This window comes from Abramis brama (genome assembly GCF_963993115.1).
Source record: "Abramis brama genome assembly, chromosome: 5".
NCBI lineage: Eukaryota > Metazoa > Chordata > Actinopteri > Cypriniformes > Leuciscidae > Abramis > Abramis brama.
Window position 1 is genome coordinate 15,847,482 of NC_139967.1, and position 21,525 is coordinate 15,869,006.

General features: G+C 37.8%; 3 protein-coding genes across 4 annotated transcripts; 2 read left to right on the forward strand and 1 right to left on the reverse strand.

Annotated features, from left to right (window-relative positions):
• Positions 1-47: 47 nt before the first annotated feature.
• Positions 48-5,006, forward strand: gtf2h2 (general transcription factor IIH, polypeptide 2). Its single transcript, XM_084115285.1, has 15 exons — positions 48-337; positions 538-615; positions 705-741; positions 852-938; positions 1,022-1,072; positions 1,154-1,208; positions 1,299-1,404; positions 2,282-2,372; positions 2,451-2,538; positions 2,638-2,745; positions 3,015-3,078; positions 3,772-3,875; positions 3,969-4,071; positions 4,146-4,185; positions 4,454-5,006. The coding sequence occupies exons 1-15, from the start codon at positions 282-284 to the stop codon at positions 4,562-4,564; spliced, it is 1,179 nt and encodes a 392-aa protein (XP_083971411.1). The 5' UTR covers positions 48-281; the 3' UTR covers positions 4,565-5,006.
• Positions 5,007-5,867: 861 nt separating this feature from the next.
• On the reverse strand, positions 5,868-14,175 carry erap1b (endoplasmic reticulum aminopeptidase 1b). 2 transcript variants are annotated; one of them, XM_084115272.1, is made up of 19 exons: positions 13,902-14,175; positions 12,505-13,019; positions 12,273-12,411; positions 11,973-12,107; positions 11,717-11,837; positions 11,481-11,635; positions 10,849-10,962; positions 10,574-10,705; positions 10,352-10,483; positions 9,991-10,074; positions 9,741-9,898; positions 9,035-9,114; positions 8,425-8,608; positions 8,145-8,301; positions 7,360-7,544; positions 7,087-7,248; positions 6,869-7,009; positions 6,705-6,786; positions 5,868-6,599 (listed from the first exon to the last, which is right to left on the reverse strand). In XM_084115272.1, the coding sequence occupies exons 2-19, from the start codon at positions 12,996-12,998 to the stop codon at positions 6,429-6,431; spliced, it is 2,826 nt and encodes a 941-aa protein (XP_083971398.1). In that variant the 5' UTR covers positions 12,999-13,019; positions 13,902-14,175; the 3' UTR covers positions 5,868-6,428. The 2 variants fall into 2 exon arrangements, with proteins under 2 accessions (XP_083971398.1, XP_083971399.1); XM_084115273.1 differs by lacking the exon at positions 13,902-14,175 and adding an exon at positions 13,467-13,799.
• Positions 14,176-14,838: 663 nt separating this feature from the next.
• Positions 14,839-21,508, forward strand: naaladl1 (N-acetylated alpha-linked acidic dipeptidase like 1; the record flags this gene model as incomplete). Its single annotated transcript, XM_084115278.1, has 19 exons — positions 14,839-15,035; positions 15,171-15,343; positions 15,515-15,636; positions 16,535-16,654; positions 16,789-16,978; positions 17,060-17,153; positions 17,248-17,352; positions 17,464-17,549; positions 17,759-17,878; positions 18,118-18,203; positions 18,300-18,363; positions 18,453-18,520; positions 18,608-18,696; positions 18,801-18,894; positions 18,981-19,062; positions 19,202-19,375; positions 19,536-19,623; positions 20,776-20,868; positions 21,016-21,508. 19 exons carry the CDS (start codon positions 14,839-14,841, stop codon positions 21,191-21,193), a joined length of 2,223 nt encoding a protein of 740 aa, XP_083971404.1. The 3' UTR covers positions 21,194-21,508.
• Positions 21,509-21,525: the final 17 nt, after the last annotated feature.

The window sequence follows — 21,525 nt, forward strand, 5'->3', positions numbered from 1 at the left end:
GATCTCCCACAACTCGGAACTAGTGTTTGCATTTTGTACCGGGGGACATAACAAATCGACGTACAAGGGTTGCACGAAAGTACCGTGAACTGTTGTTTTTATAGTTCACTGAGCAAGCTACATATTATGTCGTTAATACAAAAATCCAGTTTTTAGACATTTTGCTCTATTTGATGTTACAAGGTACATTTCGAAAATCTATACAACGTAAGAGAGTTTCAGAAGAATAGTTCTGACAGCATTCCCCCCAAAGAAAGCTGACAGTCTAAAAATTCTACATCATGGATGAAGAACCAGAGAGAACAAAACGCTGGGAAGGAGGATACGAACGGACATGGTGAGAGACGTTGAAAGTGCTTTATGCGTGCCTTAATTAAAAATATTTATTTTAAAAATACAACGTTTACCTCAAATAGCCAATCAAATACAATTTCTGTAGTAACTGATATTTTCAGTGAAACTATGGCAGTGTTATTTATTAAAGTGCACGAGAGAGCACATATTCTGTAATGACCAGTTGACGCGTGTCTCTGTCAGGGAGGTGCTGAAGGAGGATGAGTCTGGATCTCTCAAAGCTACTGTGGAGGACATTCTTTTCCAGGCAAAGAGGAAAAGGTTCAGCACTCAAATGCAGAATATAAACATAAGTTTGAGCTTATTGTATCTTGGTTTGATACTCACTTACAGTCTGTTTGACATTGCAGAGTGTTTGAGAGTCATGGACAAGTTCGTCTTGGGATGGTAAGCTGCAATTTACTGTCGTCCATAGTTATCGCACTATTTTATTTATTTATCTTTGTTTACTGATCAGCAACTGATCATAAAACCACATTAAATTCCTCCAAACCCAGATGCGGCACCTTTTTGTGATCATTGACTCATCTAGATCAATGGAAGATCAAGACCTTAAGCCCAACAGGCTGACCTCCACCCTGAAGGTTAGTAGCACTGCATCTATAGTGAAGTATGGAAGGCTAACATTATATGAAAGCTGTCAAAATTGCTCTTTTACATTCTTCAGCTGATGGAGTATTTTGTGGAGGAATACTTTGACCAGAATCCAATCAGTCAGGTAATGCACTTGACTCTGTGTATCTGTCTGTGAGTTTTCACAGAGTGTGCAGCTTCTGTTAACTGTACCGTATCGTCACAGATAGGGATCATTGCCACCAAGAACAAGAGGGCGGAGAAGCTCACTGATCTTGCAGGTTGATACATTAGTGTTATGTTTGCATGTTTTGAGAAGTGTTCTTTATTATCATCATTATCATCAGTTCACATTATTTTACTCTTACTAGGGAACCCTAAGAAGCATATAGCAGCTCTGAAGAAAGCTGTGGACTCCACATGTGTCGGGGAACCGTCCCTCTACAACTCTCTCAACGTGGCTATGCAGACTCTGAAGTAAGGCACATGTCAGCAGAGAGGTTATAGGGGCGTGCAGTGCACTCAGTAGTTATGTTTCCATCCAAAGTTACAAATTTAAAGGTACACTATGTAACTTTTGGCACTATAGCAGTTGATAAACAAAACATGCATCTTGCGGACGAACATTGTAGCCGAAGCTACTTCTATTTATATATATGACGAGTCATGCAGGTACTATGCAGCGTTTGTCCTCCCAAAACATGGTTTGGAAGATGGAATCATGATGTACTCGCTCATTATATAAATTTTTTACATTTTGAACAAAAAAAGTTACATAGTGTACCTGTAACTTATGCACAAAATTGTAAAATCGCATAAAAGAGGACAAGAGGACAAAATCATAAATTATTGCAAAATATTTGTATCTTTTTTTCATACATCATAAATGACTTGTGCCTCGAATCAGACGAAACGCAATACATTTTGTCATGTTATCGTGCATTCGGATGTCTGGTGTTTGGGAACACAATCGTTATACCCAACCATTTTGATGATAGACTCAGGCATTTCAGAATGACTTATGATCATCCACTGTTGAGGCAAAGACACGCATCGAAGGATTTATTCCGTAATTGTGTTTCCAATCATAGTTTATACTCATGTCTTCCTATCGAATAAGAAAAAGATTCACCTCAATTGAGCTCATACTTTTTTATGATTATTTTTTCAATTTATTTCCATCTACCCGTGTTTTTGCAATATACCTTATATGTCGTTTACAGTTTAGTTGTAGTACTGGATTTGTACCAACAGCTGTATGCTTGAAAGTTGTACAAACATATACACATTGTCTTGATCATCTACATGTCCCTTTACCACAGTAATATCTCATATCTTCTCTATTTTCATGCAGACACATGCCTGCTCATACAAGCAAAGAGATCCTGGTTATTTTCAGCAGTCTCACTACCTGTGACCCAGCCAACATCTATGAGCTTATCAAAGTGAGTTTGAATGAATTTAATGGCTGCTTACTGTAATGGTTTGTAAGATTTGTTGAATGTGTTTTAATATATCAACAGACCCTGAATGGTTTGAAAATCAGAGTGTCTGTGATCGGCCTGTCAGCAGAGGTTCGAGTGTGTACTATTCTCACAAGAGAAACCGGAGGTTGGTAGTCTTACTTTTATATACAGTTACAGGTTTCATTTGTCTTAGGTTTTTTTTTTTTAATTAAAAAAAAAAATATTATTCTGCTTTGCCCAACAGGAACATACAATGTGATACTGGATGAGAGTCATTTTAAAGAGCTTCTGATGCAGCATGTGAAGCCTCCTCCTGCCAGCTCCTCCTCTGAGTGCTCCCTCATTCGCATGGGTAATCACTGTCATTTTCACCATATTTAAACCATTTAAACATGCTGAAATGTCTTTCACTGAAATGTCAAATTAGCCTAAGTACTTAATAAATGTGTAGAATTTTGTGAATGTTCTGCTGAAATTTGTCATTTTATTTTGTTTATATCAGTCTTCACTGCACATTAATGTAAAGCTTTTCTATGAAATAATGTATCAGCGTAAGCTACAATATATAATTTGTATAATTTTCTTCTACAATATCTTTAATGCACATAATAATTTGCTTAGGTTTCCCCCAGCATGTCATAGCCTCCATGTCTGATCAGGATGCCAAACCCTCGTTCAGCATGTCGTGAGTAAAGATTAAAGATGATTTTTTTAATCATGTTACATTTATATTTATTTAGCATTTTAAATCTGTTTTTAATATGTTACATTTGTTTTACCATAGTGTAATAGTACTGTATATAATATAAATTAGATTTAATGTTTAAAAGTTTGGGGTCTGTAAGATTTTTTTATGTTTTTGAAAGAAGTCTCTTATGCTCACCAAATCTGCATGTATTTGATCAAAAATACAGTGAGCACAAAAGCCTGGTTCCACAGACAGGGCTTAGATTAGGCCTTAGTTCAAATAAGGCATTTACGTAGCTTTTATAAACGTGCCTAAGAAAAAAAACATCACTGGTGTGAATCTTGAGACAAAACAATGGCACTTACATATTTTAAGATATTTCAGTACAAGTTGCTTTCAGTTAAAACCGTTCAAACATGCTTTTTAGTCTGGGACTAGGCTTAAGCCTGGTCTGTGAAACCAGGGGTAAATTTTACAATTCAAACAATTTATATTTTAATACATTTTAAAATATAATTTATTCCTGTGATGACAAAGCTGAATTTTCAGTAGCTATTACTTCAGTCTTCATTGTCACATGTTCCTTCAGAAATCATTCTAATATGCTGATTTGGTGTATATTTCTTCAGATTTAATGTATAATTATATTTAATTACAATTTTAAATCTAATTTATTTTGTAATATTTTAGGCACCTAGACAGCACTGGTGAGCCAGTACTCAGTCTCGGCGGCTACTACTGCCCACAGTGCAGAGCTAAATACACTGAGCTGCCAGTGGAGTGTAAAGTGTGTGGTGGGTCTCAGCATGTCCCTGTTCTTCAGTCTTTACAGTAATCTTCAGAGCATCGATGTGTTCAGTTCTCAGTCTGTCTTCTCTCTGGTGCAGGTCTGACTTTAGTTTCCGCTCCACACTTGGCCCGTTCCTTCCACCACCTCTTCCCCCTGGAGGCCTTCCAGGAGACCTCACTGGAGGAGTATGAAGGAGAGAGGTGAGCTCTGCACTCACTGTGATCGGTCTGTCTCGTTTCAGTCCATTTCATAGCATTAATCTATGTCTTTTCAGGTTCTGTGAAGCTTGCCAAGGAGAGTTGAAGGACAAAAGTGTAGGTTTTTCCATTTCAAATATTTTGTATGTGAACATTAAGGCCTGGTTCCACAGACCGGGTTTAGATTAAGCCAGGATTAGGCCTTAGTTCAATTAAACTTGCCTTAGAAAAACGCATTACTTGTGTGAATCTTGAGACAAAAACATGGCACTGACATATTTTAAGATATTTCAGTAAAAGTTGTTTTCAGTTAAAACATCTTAAACATGCATTTTAGTCTGGGTTTAAAATAACATTCCGCCTGATTGTTTTCTCCTCCCTGCAGGTGTTTACTTGTCTAGCATGTAAAAAAGTGTTCTGTGTGGAGTGTGATCTCTTCATACATGACACACTGCACTCCTGTCCCGGCTGCATGCAGACTGACGGGACGTCTTGATGCAACATGGCCTGACTACAAGACATCTCTGTGAACTTAAGTACAAATAGAAACTGAGAGATGAAGGAAGCCATCAGCCACAGAATTAGACTCTCACTGATTGTCAGTTTTGAGGGTTACGGTAATGAAAGCCAACAATCGTCAGTTCTTTGGCATCATGTTACTTTGGTTTTCTGTTTACATGCATCAAGCTGTAACCGTATGTAGGGGCGCCCCCTATGGGGAAAAGAGTCTCACTGGACCAAATGAAACTACAGAGAAAAACATTTTTGTGCTGTTTTCCAGTGTCCTATTTTGTATTTGTAATAGACTTAACATGACAGCTGTTTCTGTATATATATGCCATGTTAATGTACTTGCCTGTGCTCATCAATTTATGAGCAAACCTGTACAGGACCAGTTTAGACTATCTGTTAAACTAATTAAAACTTTTCAAAGATTTACAGTTTTTTTTATTCGCTTTGGTACTATTTTTACAAAGTGTACTTTTTCAAAACTCTTCGTTCAAAACTCTAAACAGATCACACTTGTAACACAGCTAGTCTTTCTTTCAAAACCTGATCCCTTGCTTTCATTACAGTTGTACACATTTTCAGTTCACATAATCATTGTTTCAAAACACATGCTTATTCTAATATGTAATGAGAACCTTTGATCTTTCAATTTAGTACTTTTAACAATCAGTTCTTTAAATAGGAAACAATGCAATATACATGTTTCTCAACAAATCATCATTGTTGAAGAAATAATTAAAGTAACACAGGCTTCAGATGCCACATTAGAAAATACATTTACATTATAACTTGCATAACATAAATACATGTTTGTAATAGTATCTATTCCGTTTGTTAAAAGGTGTGATGAAGTATGACACGGCCATGAGGTTTTGTGCTAGAACAGAGCACGCTGCCAATACAGTAAATGTTCTCTCTGTGCCATATGACTGAATCCTTTTGTTGACTACTTGACCTTTATAAAAGTGAGTTACAGTAATGCGACAGTCTCTACCATGGTAATCTGTTTACAGTATTACATGGCATACTGTAACGTAAATTCTGTATTTGATGCCATCTGTCTCCATTCGGATGCATCTCTGATCAATCTGATGTTACACAGTCATTGACTGTTTCCTATGTTCACAAATTACAAATCTGTCACACACACACACACACACACACAGAACATCACAGTTATCTAAGATAAATCGCTTATAATGTAAAAATAATTCATTGCATTTGGTTATCTCTAATTGCAAGTAGAAAGTATCTATAGAGTTCTATAAATGTACCAAGTGATTCATTGATTAACCATTCAGATCAGAAACATTTATTTAACATTTTGTGTTGTGAAAAGAATACTTTGTGATTTTTTTTGTATTGTACTAACATAATTGAAAACATGCTGAAATGTTTGAAAAAAATGCACTTTTATGATCTATTGTGATATTAGTACGAATAGTTTTGAAAATGTAACGTGAAAATTGCACCAAAGCAATTTAAAAAACTAAAACAGCACAGACTTGCATGGCTTATTTTTGCACTGTATGAATGATTGCTGGTATATACATTTGAAGGGCTGGAGCATGAAGTTATGCTTTCAATAATTAAAACAGGTCATTGCAAAACTGTATTGATGACAAAATAAAATATATAACAAAGGTAATCCAATCCAATATGCTTTTAGTTTCAATACTACAGGTTGGGGACTGACGAAAATCTTAAATTCTACCTTGGAATGAAATGGTACAGCTGTTCAAAAATATTTACCCTGTATTCAGAAAATTCAGAATCACACACTTTAGCACACCAAAGTTCTTATCAAATATTTTTTTTTTTACACCTCAGACATTTACAGTAAAAGTGCTTCACAATTCTATATTCTTGTGCTGGTCCGCTGATCTGTGCAGCCAGGCCTTCAGTAGTGGGAGGTTCTTGTCCATCCAGCGAATGTTCTCTTCTATGTTCTCCAGAGCCTGCTGAATGCATCTCAGTTCTGCTCCAGTTTCAGCCTGCAAGGAACTGAAGAAACTACGAACCTGACGGAGTAGAGAAACACGCTCTATGTCATCCAATAGTTTTCTGATCACAAACTGATGAAAGCTCCTAATTACTTTTTGGGTTCAATAAAGAGTAATACCTACCTCAGCTAGCATTTCTCTGGTGGAATACTGGTTGGTCACTCCTACTACCATGTGTGCTATGGAGTGTGAGCCGAGATCAAACCTATAAACAAATATTTGAAGTCATGAAAGGGCTATATACCACTATTATATAGTGGACTATTTACCACTAGTGTGTGCCTCACTTCTTAATCAGGGAGTCCCAGTTAGCTTGTAAAAAGTCCCATGCGTGTTTATAGGCCTTAGGATTTTTACTGACTGAGGTTACAACATACGGCAGATCCTGAGTCTTCATCACCTCTCCCATCAGACTCTGCTCCATCATCCTGACAGAAAGAAAAAGATGACATTAGGTGATTTGTACTCATTTTCTTAAGCTGATGTGTATATATAAATGCCTTACCATTTTAACTTGTGATCGAGAGGGCTGGTCGTGAGGGCCATCTTGATCCTGCTCTTGATCGAGACGTACATGGACTCCTTGTACTTCTCAAACAGGAACTCCCAGCCATCCTCAGTCCGGGCGCCAACAGAAAACACAGCCATAGTAACGTCATTGGGAAGACTAGAGGACGGAAGGACAGACAAAAAAATTAAATGTCCAAAGTTTTCTTGATCTTCTTAATGGAAAGAGTGTAAAGTGTTTCAGAAGGGAAAGACAAAGATGGCCTCTGACCTCATGTTCCCATCTGAGGCCCTCCACTTGTTGAAGAGCTGGGTGGCGGTGCTGACACAGGGAGGATGACCCCGCACACAGCCGAACAGGAGGAGGTAGCTCCGCATCATCCTCTGAGACACAGAGCCGTCATCAGTCCACGACTGCTGGTCTATGAGCTTCCTGAACAGCTGCAGTATGTAGCCCTGGACCACAGAGACAGAACAACATCTGTTACACGTACACATGTACAGCATGGAGAGTTCATTTTTATTACTCATTTCATACACAATGGTAATTTAAAGTGCTTAAGCATGATAAATAGAGAGTTAACAAAAAACAAAATAGTGATTCATGATTACTGGATTAAAAATCACATTAGTGTGAGTATCACACTAATCTTTAAACTTCTAAACTTCTAAACCACACCTCTAAACTTTCCATTTGACAGCACTGAGATTGTACTAAATGACATCCTGTTAAAAGGATAGTTCACCCAAAAAAAAGAAGATCATTTTAAAGAATATAGGTAACAGTTGATGGGACCCCAATGACTTCCATAGTATCTTTGTGTTCAACAGAAGAAAGAAACTCATACAGGTTTGGAACAACTTGAGGGTGAGTAAATTATGACAGATTTTTCATTTTTGGGTGAACTATCCCTTTAATTATATGAATCATGAAATGTCAAACGTATTATAACTGATTCTCAGAATTGCTGAGGGTTAGAAGCTGATTTTAAGCCTGAATCATAAATGAATGAATCCACAAGCCAGAAGATCAAATATAAATGACGGCTCACTGACCTTCATCTGGTTTTCAAGCTCCACCATGTCTCTTTTCTCCATCAGTTTGTACAGAGGCACAAGCTCACTGAAGCCCTGTGTCACTGGCATAATCTCAGTTTCTTTGCTTAGATACAGGGTCAGGTCTAAAGCCTTATCCAGAGGAAGCTGACCAACACTGTCCAAAACACCAGGTGTTTAAATCAACCAGGGCATGATAAATTGCCAACACTTTTATTGTACAGTACTTTTGATCACTTGTTTGACTCTTGATATGGATATGATATAGATGAGGACTGACCTGACCAGCTGGAAGGCGTTGTTGATGAGGCTGGCCCGGTCGTTGCTGCTGAGCGCTGTGTGATTGTGTTTGAGCAGCCTGATGAGGTCATCCCAGCCAGAGCCCTCATAGTGCACAATGTAATATCCACTCATGTCCACATTAAACTTGATCCAGTCCACCTCCTCCGGCAGATACAGCACGTCTATGACGACATATACAACAATCTGTCAGAATTCAGCGCTATACTCGTAAAAAGAAAGGTTCCAAAAGGGGTTTTCTCACAGTGATCCCATTCAAGAACCATTCTGGATTCCCCAAAGAACCATTTTTTTTCTTGGTATGAAAAACTTTTTAATAAACTTTTTTACCACTATAAAGAACCTTTTGTGCAAAGGAAAGGTTACATGAATGTTTGTTCTTCACTGAACCATAGATGCCAATAAAGAACCTTTATTTTTAAGAGTGTACAGTGTTTTACCTGTCGCACATATACTTCAGTGCTTGTGTTGTTTAGAGACGTGAAGACATTTCATAAACTTCAAAAATAATATAATTAAATTATTATGAAACGATATATAACATTACTAAAATTAATATTATTGTCAAATAATGGTTTTCCAGCAAATACCTGTTTTGGTTTTAAGCAGGAAGCGGTGCACTGTCGTTGAGCCACTGGTAATGTAAGTCAATGGAACGTGCCACAGGAAGCTGTAAACAACAAAAGATCAGGAACTAAAGATTAAGTATCTTAATCAAGTGTAAAAAAAAAGAAAACTGAAAAGAAAATTAAAAGTCATAAAATGATTCAAAATAATTCAACTTCCTGTGAACAAGCATGGAAGTTTTTATTTTCAATGAGAGTTCATGATTTGTGGTAACATGAGTGACAGTGACAGTTGAGAAAAATTGAACTATGCAAATTAGTACAGATCCAATGTGTCTCCTGTGAGATACTGTTGTCGAATAACCTTCCCTAAGGAGACATTTGTGTTACTGTGAGTGATTCCACTTTGTAAATGATTTATCTCTGGCCACATTCAGGGATATTATTTAAAAAAAGGATGTGTGAATAACCGTGTCAAAAATAGTCAACATTCTGAGTGACTTGGGATTCATGCATTGATAATAATTCATCTTGTTCATGATATGATGTATTATTCACTGCAGTTCCAGCAAGAAAACAACTTGCTTGTCAGAAGAGAATATCTCATTTTGACTTGCAATACATCTCAATTGTGATCACTTTTTCAAAAATATAAACCCTAAATAAATCCTAAAAATATCACCGTCAGTTTAAACAGGAAGAGAAAACAATGTAGATACTCGATAACAACCTGGATTTTTGTGAGGGGTCGTCACTCTTGAGGTAACGCTCTTGACTTAGTCTGACTTCGCGACCTTTGACCTCCACTGTAATGAGTGGGAAGCCCTCCTGCAATGTCCATGTCTCCATCATAGCCTTAACATCCAGCTCATCCTCAGAGTGCCATTTCTAAGAGATACAATATCACAGAAATACATCACAACATCAGTTAAAAACAGTGTATAAAGTGTTTAGATTAATGATGTGACCAATCAACTAACAGAAGCTCCAGGCTGTGAGACTGAGCGCCGGCAAGACTCTTCACCCTTCAGTCTGCCCTCGTCCAGACCATCAGAGTCACAAACCTATAACAGTCAGAGACATTGAAACACTCACAACACATCCTAAGGCATTTTGATCTTGTACTCTGAAGGTGTTCTCGAACTCTATGTGAAATCTCAGTGGAGAAATCATTTGCCCTTATATAAAATTCCTGATTGCATGTATTCTCTTTGAAATGACTGGGTTTCGCATGCGGAAATTTGCTGAACAACAGTAAATGTGACCGCATCCAATGAATTAGCTCACACTGTTTACTGCAGAGTTGTATGCATTTGCATTACGCGTGCAACTTTTACTCACATTGGTCAGACTTTCCCACAAGTTAGTATTGACTGTGTTCTGGTAACTGTAGCTTTTCAGGTATCTTACGATCCCCAGTTTAAAGTCCTCTGGGGTCAGAAACTCTCTCAGCATGTTCAGAATACAAGCCCCCTGAAATGACATTCACAACTGTAGCATGCTTTTAAAAAGCTTGAAAAACAAGAAAGAGAAAAAAAAGTTTTCACTGGTTTTATAATGCACCTTGTCATAGGAAACATCATCAAACATTTCCTGTATCTGAGAAGGGTTCTCCACCGGCGTGGACACAGGGTGAGAGGAGCTTAAGGAGTCTACCTCCATAGCCTCAAAACACTTCCCCAGGAAATAATCCTCCTGTTGCACAAACATTTGAGCACAAATCTTCATCAAACTCTTGCTGAGTGCTTTTAATATGGTCATTATGGAAATAAAAAGCCAAGAGCTCAAATGAAAAAGATAGACCTTCAGCAAGGGCCAACAATTTTACAAAAACTTACAACTTGCAGTTCAGGATTGGTGATGTTAACAGACACAAACTCCATGAACTTGGCAAATCCTTCGTTCAGCCACAGATCATTCCACCACTGCATGGTCACCAGGTTACCAAACCACTGACAAGAACAGACACAGAATGAGCAATTCACCGATTAACCACAGCAACAGGTCACTCACTAGAATCATTACTATAAAGGCCCGTTCACACCAAGAATGATAACTATAAAGATAACGATAAAGATATAGTTGTAAAAATCATTTTGAATTTAAAAGAATAGCAGAGTCCAGTCCACACCACAACTATAACGATAACAGCATCCAGAAACGATATCACTGGAATCACTTTCAGAACTATTTTTTTTCCCCAGCTGATAAACAATAAAACCAGTGTCAGCCAATCAAAATCTATCCTGCTTTAAAGAGCTTGGGCATTTAAAGGGCCAGACGATAAAACTGAACCACGTGCTTAGAATAAATAGAACGATATCATCCGCTGGTGTGAATGCAAATATAGTTATCATTATAGTTATCGTTCTTGGTGTGAACAGGCCTTAATACCCCCATTACACACACACACACACACACACACACACACACACACACACAAAACAGTTATTTCATGTCATAAGTCCACCTGATGGGCCAGTTCGTGAGCGATAATCATTGTGATGCCCAGTTTGTCAGAAGCAGACGACTTGTGGGGGTCGAAAAGAAGGGCTGATTCCCGATAGGTGGTCAGACCCCAATTCTCCATCGCTCCAGACTGGAAGTCTGGGATAGCAGCAAGATCTACAGAGTAGATTATAAACATGCTGAAACTAGAAATCTGTAATTTGCATGTTAAGTAGTAGACAAGAATGTGCAGCTAACCCTGTTTGGGTAGAGGGTAAGGAATGTCAAAGTAATCATCATAGAAGTCAAGCAGCTTCACTGCAGCGTCCAGAGCAAACTCTGCCTGGTCGATCTTCTCTGGCACAGCATACACCGAAATCTGAATTCACATCAAATAAATGCTATTAGCAGGATTGCAAAACGTGATAAATGATGAAGGTGGGATCTTACAGTACATCAGGGCTTTGTCATTAACTCAGTGGTCATAATGATCTGAGACGGATTATCTTCTAACCTGGACTCCATGCTGGCTGGTCTTGCTGATAGAGAGAAAGTCGGAGACAATGAAGGCCACCAGGTATGTGCTCATCTTTACACTCACATCAAACTGGTCCTCAAACAGGCCACCTGGCAGTTCTAATGTTCTCAGCTGGAGTAAAGAAAAAAAAAAGAAAGAAAGAAGAGTATGCTTAACAGAAGAATCAGAGTCTTCCCCTGGCAGATTAATAGTTCATGTCGCAGTATGATTTATTCAAGCTTTATAGACGCTAGATAGAGGGATTGATCAACAGAGGTTCTGTAGACATTACGGCACCTTAGGCATGTTTGAGAGGGCAATATGCTTTGCTTCTCTGCGAATCCGCACGGTAAAGTTTGCTTTGAAGGCAGGTTCATCAAAACAGGGAAAGGCTGCTCGGGCACTAGTCGGCTCGAACTGTGTGGAAGCCACAACCCTGAGAATGTGAATGACACAATAACAGATTATTATTTAAAAATAAATAAATAAATAAATAAAAGGGTTGAGTTGTTTACATAAGATTTCTCACCTGACGTCTCCCTTGGTGGTGCGGTATGTGCTTTTGTAAAATCCATGAAAGCTCTCAGAAAGGTTAGCGGCAAACTCCAGTTCAATTGAATATACATGGCCTCTCTTCAGCAGTGCATTATCGGATATAAGTGCAATCTGCTGGAAGTATGGGTACTCTAGCACCTTTAAGGGCTGTTGCTGACTCATATCTGAACTTAGCAACCTTGCATTGAAGATATGAAGATCCTTGCTGTGCAGTATTATAGACTTGGTGTCTTGATGCACCTCAGTTTGGATCTGTACCAATCCAGTGAAGTCTGAATTTGTGAGGTTGGGGTGGATAAGGAGATGGTAATGAAGGGGAGATACTGTGTCTGGAAGTCTCATTTTGTTCCATGGGAATGGTTCTCCATTGCTTGATGTGGGGAATATAGTGGGCTCTTGAGTGACTGCAGCCCAAAGGTGAACGATGGGTAGGGCTATGAGATTCACAAGCAGAGCAAAGCGACTCATGTCGAGTACTACTTGGAAGTTCTGTAAAAGGTAAAGGTAAACATGTATTATAAAGACAATGATCATACAAAACAAGCAAATGAGCTCATCAAAAAGACTGAGTTCTGTTTTCTGTTTAAAACTTGTCTAAAACTTTGGCACTTTTGGTGCTTAATAAGGGTGTTTACTGTAAATTCACATGTGCAGATATGCTCATAAAATTATTTACAAAAAAAATATTATTTGTACTTTGTAGTAGCTATTTGTTAAGATCAATTCTGTTTCATATGTGTAAAGGGTCATGAAACACTAATGTACATTTTCTGAAATGTTAACATAAGTATAGGCTATGTGTATTGCAAATGCACCCATAAAAGACAATATTAGCACCTGTTCATTTTAATTGTAGAAGAAGATTTGGAACTTTTTTTATTTTTATTATACAATATGTCATGTACAAACAACATGGCAACAAAAATATATAATTACACTATGGCAGTAGAATCAGGTGAGAACATTTGGAACTTAAAAGCGCTATTTCGTCTTCCGGGTTTAAAATTTTCATGTCCTGCAGTCAAGCCGTAAATATTTCCTAGTTGCGCGTGTCCGAAAGAGACGGTTCTCGCCTTTTTTCCGAACCAATTCAACCGATTTAATGAAAAGATCCGACTCAAAAGAACGGACACGGCGAATGCAGTAATTTAGCAGTTGGTGTGGGATATAATCTTTTTAAAAATTCGTTGAAAATGTAATGATATTCGGCATTCGGTGATGGGCTTAATTTGCACAACACCTTGTGTGTAAACTGAAACGGCATTGCGCGTGCAAGTTCAACACACATAACCCAACGTCATAACATAAGCACTGTATTGTCACGTGCAAGAGATAAAGTTAAAGTATATCTTTATATCACAGAATACTTACGATTACTTTTCAGGTAAAATCCTCGATCTATTAAAAAAAAGAATCCAGTTATATGGTTTAGCTGATCACATCGAATCAATGAATGTGAAAGTGAAAATACATTTCTTCAACATTTGCATCATGGGAAGCAGTTTTTATTTTAATTAAAGAAGCTGCACTAACCGAGTAACAGTAGGATTAAAAAGGTCAAATTAAGGTAACCAAAAAAAAAAAAAAAAAAACATACAACGAGTAGCGTATGTTAAGTTGCATACAAAGTGGTCACCATGCGGACGCATGTTGCCAGATCCTCTGCTTCAGTGCCCCAGTCTGTGGAACTGAACCTCCAACAGATGATGATAAATACTCAGATTTTGTTTGAAACAAACAAACCAAAGTATTTGATGGAGAGAAAAAAAAATCATGTTTGTAGTTGTCATTCTGTCTTAATGTGACTAGTCCTTATACATTCAGCACACATAGTTGTAAACAAGAAAAACAGCAGAATGGGACCTTGAGCACCATACCAAGTTCTTAGTTTTTACATTTGTTTTAGTACATATATATATATATATAGTTTAGTATATTTAGTATATATATAATAATAATATAATTAAGTCATAAAGTGTGACTATCAATGCTTGAAAACTCAGTGTGCATTCATAGATGTAGGCTATGACTTAAACATAGTTTTTACAGTTGTGCCAGGAGATAAAGTCCAACATGACATTTCACAAAAAAACATTAATGAGTAAACTTTATGGTTCAGTTAAATCCCTCTTATCAGGAATAGGGATTTCGGAATGGCAGTTAGAAGGACAAAACAATTTCATCCATATGATCTTGACAGTTATTTCACACCCACTATCTCACCACTCTCGTCACAGGCTTTATTAGAGAAGGATAGAGCTGGTTGACCATTCAGAAGGTGCATTTAGAGCTCTACCACATAGACATTATGCTTAAGGAGGTGTTGTTGGGTCTCCTTGTAGGAGCAGTGTTTTTTACTATAGGGATTCTGCTGGGACACTTCGCCATTGACAAGGGCAGTTCGGTGCCAGAGTGGGTCCGGGATGCATCTCGTGATGTGGATGAAAGTATCATTGAGAAATTCCTTGCGGAACTGGACACCAATGAAATTAAAGAAAACCTCAGGTGAAGCATTTATTCTGAAGCACACAAGTATGAGATTCTAAAAAGATTAATAGGCCAGCTTATAGAACATCAATCTGTATGGAGTTGTTTGTTTCAGCTGATTTAAGAATTTACTTTTGTGTTGTTTCTCCAAAGGGAGCTGACTAAGGTTCCCCACATGGCCACCACCCCTGGAGATGAAGCAACCGTAGAGTTTATGCTGAAGAGATGGAAGGACCCCAAAACAGGCTTGGACAATGCATGGAGAGAGGACTACAAGGTGTATCTGTCATTCCCTGACAAAACAAACCCCAACAAAGTCTCTGTTGGTAAGACAGCATATAGAATATCTGTTCAAAGCATAACATTTTTAGTTCTGAATTCATTTCAGAACACCTTCTAGTTTGAGATATTTTTCTGATTTGCTTTCAATGAGTGAGAAAATCATATATTATCCAAAAATGTTAAACGATGTTAAGAAGAATCTCTGTTTTACTTAGTTGATCCAGAAAACAGAGTCCTGTTTACGGCAAGAGAGAGAGAGAAAGCGTACAAACCAGAACAGGACGACCCAGAGGTGGTCCAGCCGTTCGCAGCATATTCCCCTGCAGGAAATGTCAAGGTGTGCAGCCTTCACCACCTTAATATACTTCACAGTTCATGAACGCTTACATATTATTCTTTAAATAAATATGTAGTTTACTGACATTATCCATCCATTTGATTCGTAAAGCAGGAGAATACACTACACTTCCTTTAGCAAGGACACATGGAATTGATCACAAGTGATATAAATGTTGTTCTTTTGATCTCTCTATTTAAAGAAAAACTTTATTACAGTTTCCACAAAAATATTAAAGAGGTTCAACATTGATAATAATAAGAAATGCTTGTTGAACAGCAAATCAGCATATTAGAATGATTTCTGAAGGATCATGTGACACTGAAGATTGGAGTAATGTCATCACAGGAATAAATTACATTTTAAACTGTAATAATTGTTGATCAAATAAATGCAGCCTTGGTAAGAATAAGAGACTTCTTTCAAAAACATTACAAATCTTGCAGACCACAATTTTGAAAGGCAGTGTACATTTAATACATTTATATTACTTTTTTATTTTCAATTAATAATTACTTTTCCTTGTCTCTGATCAGTTTTTCCATTTTGTTTAATTTTTTTAAAACGCTTCCTCTGATGGAGATGTTATCATGAAATAAAGCCGATTATCTTATGACATAATGACACAGCCATAACTCAAGACATACCTGAGCAAGAGAAGACAATGATTCCCCATAATGACCTTTGTTTCTTTCACTGTACCACTATATTGACTTTTTAAACAAGAGTTTATTGTAAGCATATCTTGCTATCATTAACTTTATCAAAAGCTTATATGATTGTATATATTATATATTGTAGATATATATATATTGTAGATATTATGGAGGTGACATTTATGTCTGATTAAAATTGTGATATGGTCCAATATATTGACTCATCTGTCTTTTATATGCAGGGAGAACTTGTCTATGCAAACCAAGGTAAAATGAGTGACTTCGAGCTGTTAAACAGAACACTGGATCTGAGGGGAACCATCGCCATCACCAGATACGGAGGAGAAGGGAGATCGAAAAAAGTGAGAAAACACTTGTTAAATCTCTCAAAAACAGCAGAAAAGGAAAATGCAGTATTATCAGTTTAGAACACTGTTTGTAGTTTCATCACCTTGAATGCATACATGTGTACTCTCCGGTGACATGAACATAACAGGCTATAAATGCAGCCAAGTTCGGCGTTGTTGGGGTGCTGGTCTATACCGATCCATATGACATTAATGATGGCCTGGTGTCGGAAAGTGAAACCTACCCTCACTCCTGGTACATGCCACCCTCTGGCGTCGAGCGAGGCTCATACAACATTGACTTTGGAGACTTGTTAACACCTTACCTAGCAGCAAAAGGTAACCGGTGATTTTTTACATGAAAACACGTATTCCGTACGACACATAAACAACAACATATGCAATTGATTTCATTTGTAGATGATACATACAGAAGACCAAAAGAAGACATAACAGGTATTCCACCAATTCCAGCACAGCCAATAGGGTTTGAGGATGCTGAAAGTTTAATCTGGTAAGCGTAACTGTTTAAATATACTTTTTTATTTCTTTAGTTACTCACTTTTTAGAATGTTTCCTTCTAATTCTGACTGAATTATCTGTGACAGTGAGCTTGATGGGGACGATGCCCCTATTGAATGGCAAGGCTCACTTAATTGCACATACAGACTTGGTGGGCCAGGGTTCAAACCCACATCTCCCTTAAACAACAGGTAAATGCTGCATATTTGTGTCCAATACAGTATCTTCCAATGCTTGAACAAGTGTGTTGGAAGGATATAATGTAGGATAGAATGAAAATAATGTTTTGTTTTGTCTGTCAGCAATGTACACATGGACATTTATAACACTGAGAGGCTGGAATATTCAGCGAATGTCATGGGAATAATCAGAGGCAGTGTGGAGCCAGGTAAGTTATATTTGTCATATTAAAAAGCACGAAATACCTGTTCTAATATACACATTCCCCAGAAATTATTTGGACGCCCAAGTCACACTTAAAATGTCTGAAATCTTTCTTGACACTGAAGACTGGAGTAATGATGCTGAAAATTCAGCTTTGCCATCACAGGAATAAATTGCATTTGCAAACTGTATTTTTGTATGCGTGTTGTTCAGACAGGTATGTGATCTATGGGAACCACAGGGACAGCTGGGTGCACGGAGCCATCGACCCCAGCAGCGGCACAGCAGTGATGCTAGAGATCACCAGAGTCCTGGGGAAGATGGTGAAGGAAGGTGAGGCCTAATGGCATCCAGACAACATCTGAATTTGACATCAAATGTGACTAGGGCTGGTTGTAGTGACCCAAATGAAGTACTTTGCTATGAGACAAGGTGGTCTAGGTATAATGAAAGCATCAGGAAGTTGCAATACAGAGGAAAAATATAACATATAGGTCATATAGTGTGCTTTATACAATTCAGTGTTAGTTACAAGCAAAGAAAATCCAACAGTAATTCTCTATTCCCGAAAGGGAGATGGCGACCTCGGCGGTCCATTATCTTTGGCAGTTGGGGAGCTGAAGAATTTGGTCTTATTGGATCTGCAGAATACACAGAGGTTTGTTAATAAAAACATTAGTAGCATTACTAAAAACTGGAATTAGAGCATGAAAGATTTGTCCGTTTTGGTGTTGAAAGCATTGTCCATCCTCAGGAGTACTTCAGTAAGCTGAGTGAACGCACTGTGGCGTACATCAACGTGGACATCTCTGTGTTTGGTACGGGTTGATGTTTTTCCTCTTTCAATATTTTCAATATTAATTTCATCCCATGTTCCACTTGCTGAAATGCTTGATGTCCACCACAGCTAATGCCACTCTCAGAGCTTCTGCTTCTCCAGCAGCACAGAGCGTGCTTTTTACAGCCTCCAAACAGGTGAGGAACAAGCCTTGTATCCACTCCCTTCCCTGAAGAGTGACTTTCATGTCTTTCATAAGACTTTTATGAGTCGTGTGCTTTCAGGTCAATGCACCTGGAACAACCACATCAGTCTATGAGAACTGGATAAAATATTACAACAGAACCAGTCCAAATTATGGGGTTATACCAAAGTACGCTCTTATTATTCCACAATACTACCTCATGGTTCGCAAGGGGATTATAGAACCATGACTGGTAAAGTAATAATTCTCAATATTGTCAATTGTATTTGCAGTGTGGGCTTCTTGACAGGAGCAGGAAGTGATTACGCTGCTTTTATGCACTACCTTGGAATAACTTCTATGGACATTTCCTATTATTATGACCGGGTAAGTGGTCAGCGCTAAGGCAATCAACCACTTGGCATTAAAAAAAGTCGAGTAATAATAACAACACATTCTTGATCACTTTGCAGAGTAAAACAAGAGCGCGCATCTACCCAGCCTACCACACGGCCTATGACACCTTTGACTATGCATCTACGTTCATTGATCCAGGTGAAATGAATACTAAGGCTCTCAAACGAGACGATATATATTTACTAATTACTATGAACCCTCTTTTAATACTAAAACATATTTATCAGTCTGTCCTCCTCTGTTCTATTTTAAGTTCAAATGACTTTCCCTTATGCAGGTTTCACAAGTCACCAGGCAGTAGCCAGGACAGCAGGGAATGTGCTGGTACGATTGGCTGACAGTCTTCTGTTGCCCTTTAACTGCAGTGACTATGCAGAAAGCCTGGAGCGGTACCTCAGTCAGGCGGTCACATCCTATGAGGAAAAACTTGCGGCTAAAAAAATCTCTATGGGTGAGTTAACAAGATTCAAACTGCTTTGGATGAGGGAAATGCTTCCTTTTTCCTAATCGTAACTGAATTCTGTCAACCTAAAAGTTAATACAAGGTGAGAGCGATGGAAGTTATGTACTGTAAGTGTCAAAGTGGCAATGAGCACTTTCTTCCATCCCAGAATCCTTGAAGAAAGCTGTGCAGTTATTCCGAGATACAGCCACCAAACTGGATCGTTTGATCGGAGATTCAGATCTCGCAAAAGAAACGTAAGTTAATCCTGTAAAGCATGACATAGGAAATAATAGTTAACAAGGAACCGTTTATTGTACCTTTAGGCAAAATGTATGTATAAAACAAGTTTGCATATGTGTTATATGTTGAGTATAACATTTTATAAATCAGGTTTTTATGGCTCATATAGGAGGAGAATATGGAGCTCATACTTGAGGAAAAAACAGGCCCAAACTGAGCAAAGGCAGACTACTTACAAAAAATTATATAATGTAAACATCTCTAAATCACAGTAATGTGTCTTAGTAAGATTATATTTTTAATGCTTAATTTTATTTTATCAAAGCTCTGTAGTTTTTGTTATATTGAACATATAATCCAATGCAACAGAATGATGCTTGAGAGATGCACAAATTAAACGTTCCTCAAAATCCTGATGAATCATATTTCATACTCATATTTTTAACATGATATTCCTAAAAAATGCCTGTGCCAATGTCTGGATAAACAAGTAAACCTAAGTTGTTTCAGTCCAGTATAGTGTTCATCTTGAAATGCTACTAATAACATAAAAGTTATTCTTTACGTTAACTTTATAAATATCAGAAAAGATTTCACAGCAAAAAGACATGTGTACCACAACATGAATGGGTATGTTTTTAAAATTATATTAAAAGGCCTTTTTCTTGCTAATAAAATATAATCTATCAACCAGACTACAGTAGGCATGTACAGTGCTATGCATAAGTTTAGACACCCATGCTAAAGTTGACTAAAAAGAGGAATAAAAAATCATCTTTTGGAAATTGAACTTAATGCCTTAATTAAAAAAAAAAAGGAAAAATCCAACCTTTAAGGACACCAATTTTCTTTGTGAATGAATAATGTATTGTAAATAAATAAATGTTCTTCCTTAAAAAAGTCTGGACACCCCTATGTTAAATTCCCATAGAGGCAGGCAGATTTTTATTTTTAAAGGCCAGTTACTTCATGGATCCAGGATACTATGCATCCTGATAAAGTTCCCTTGGCCTTTGGAATTAAAATAGCCCTACATCATCACATAGCCTTTACCATACCTAGAGATTGGCACGGAGTACTTTCCATAAGATCATCTCTCAATGCAAATCAAACCAGCTATTAGGCTAACTGAAATAAAACTATGCCAACTTCTGTCTTCACAACAGGCCTCTGAAGACTCGCAGAATTAATGATCAGCTCATGCTGCTGGACAGGGCTTTCCTTGACCCGTTAGCGTTCCCAGAACAATATGGTTTCAGGTATGAAGCAGCATTGTTAAAACATCCTGCTACTAATGACCAGTCCCTTATGAATAATAATTAGCATTCCACTGACCATCCTTCATTTGTTCATGCTGATGTCACACCTGTTCGCAATCACTTCTAACGCTCTCTGGCATCACACAGGCACGTGATATGGGCGTCGAGGTCATCGAGTGTGCCCACCTTCCCCGGCCTGGCAGATGCAGTAGAGAAGGCTGAGAGCACTGACCTGAAGGAAGACTGGGATCAGGCTCACAAACACTTATCCATCGTCACACAGGCCATCGCAGGAGCCGCACACACACTGGATGATGTGATTTAATGCACGCTGAGCTTCAGACTTTAACATTTCCACAAAGGAAACTTCTTGAGAGAAGGAGAAATATTTTACTGTTTTTTAACCAAATGAAATTCCTAGACATTTGACTTTGAAATGAATATTTGCGCTGTCAGAGGGTGTGCGAAGGGAGTATCAACCTTTAAATCATGTACAAAAATGGGCGAGTTCTGAACTACCACTCCCAGCAGATTCCTAGTGCAAAAAACTGTTTTCTGTTTGACAAGTTGTTTGCAGTAAATACATGATTCGCCTGAAATGAAAGCTGAAAGTTCTTTGTGAATTAAAGGGATAGTTCACAAAAAAAAAATAAAAAA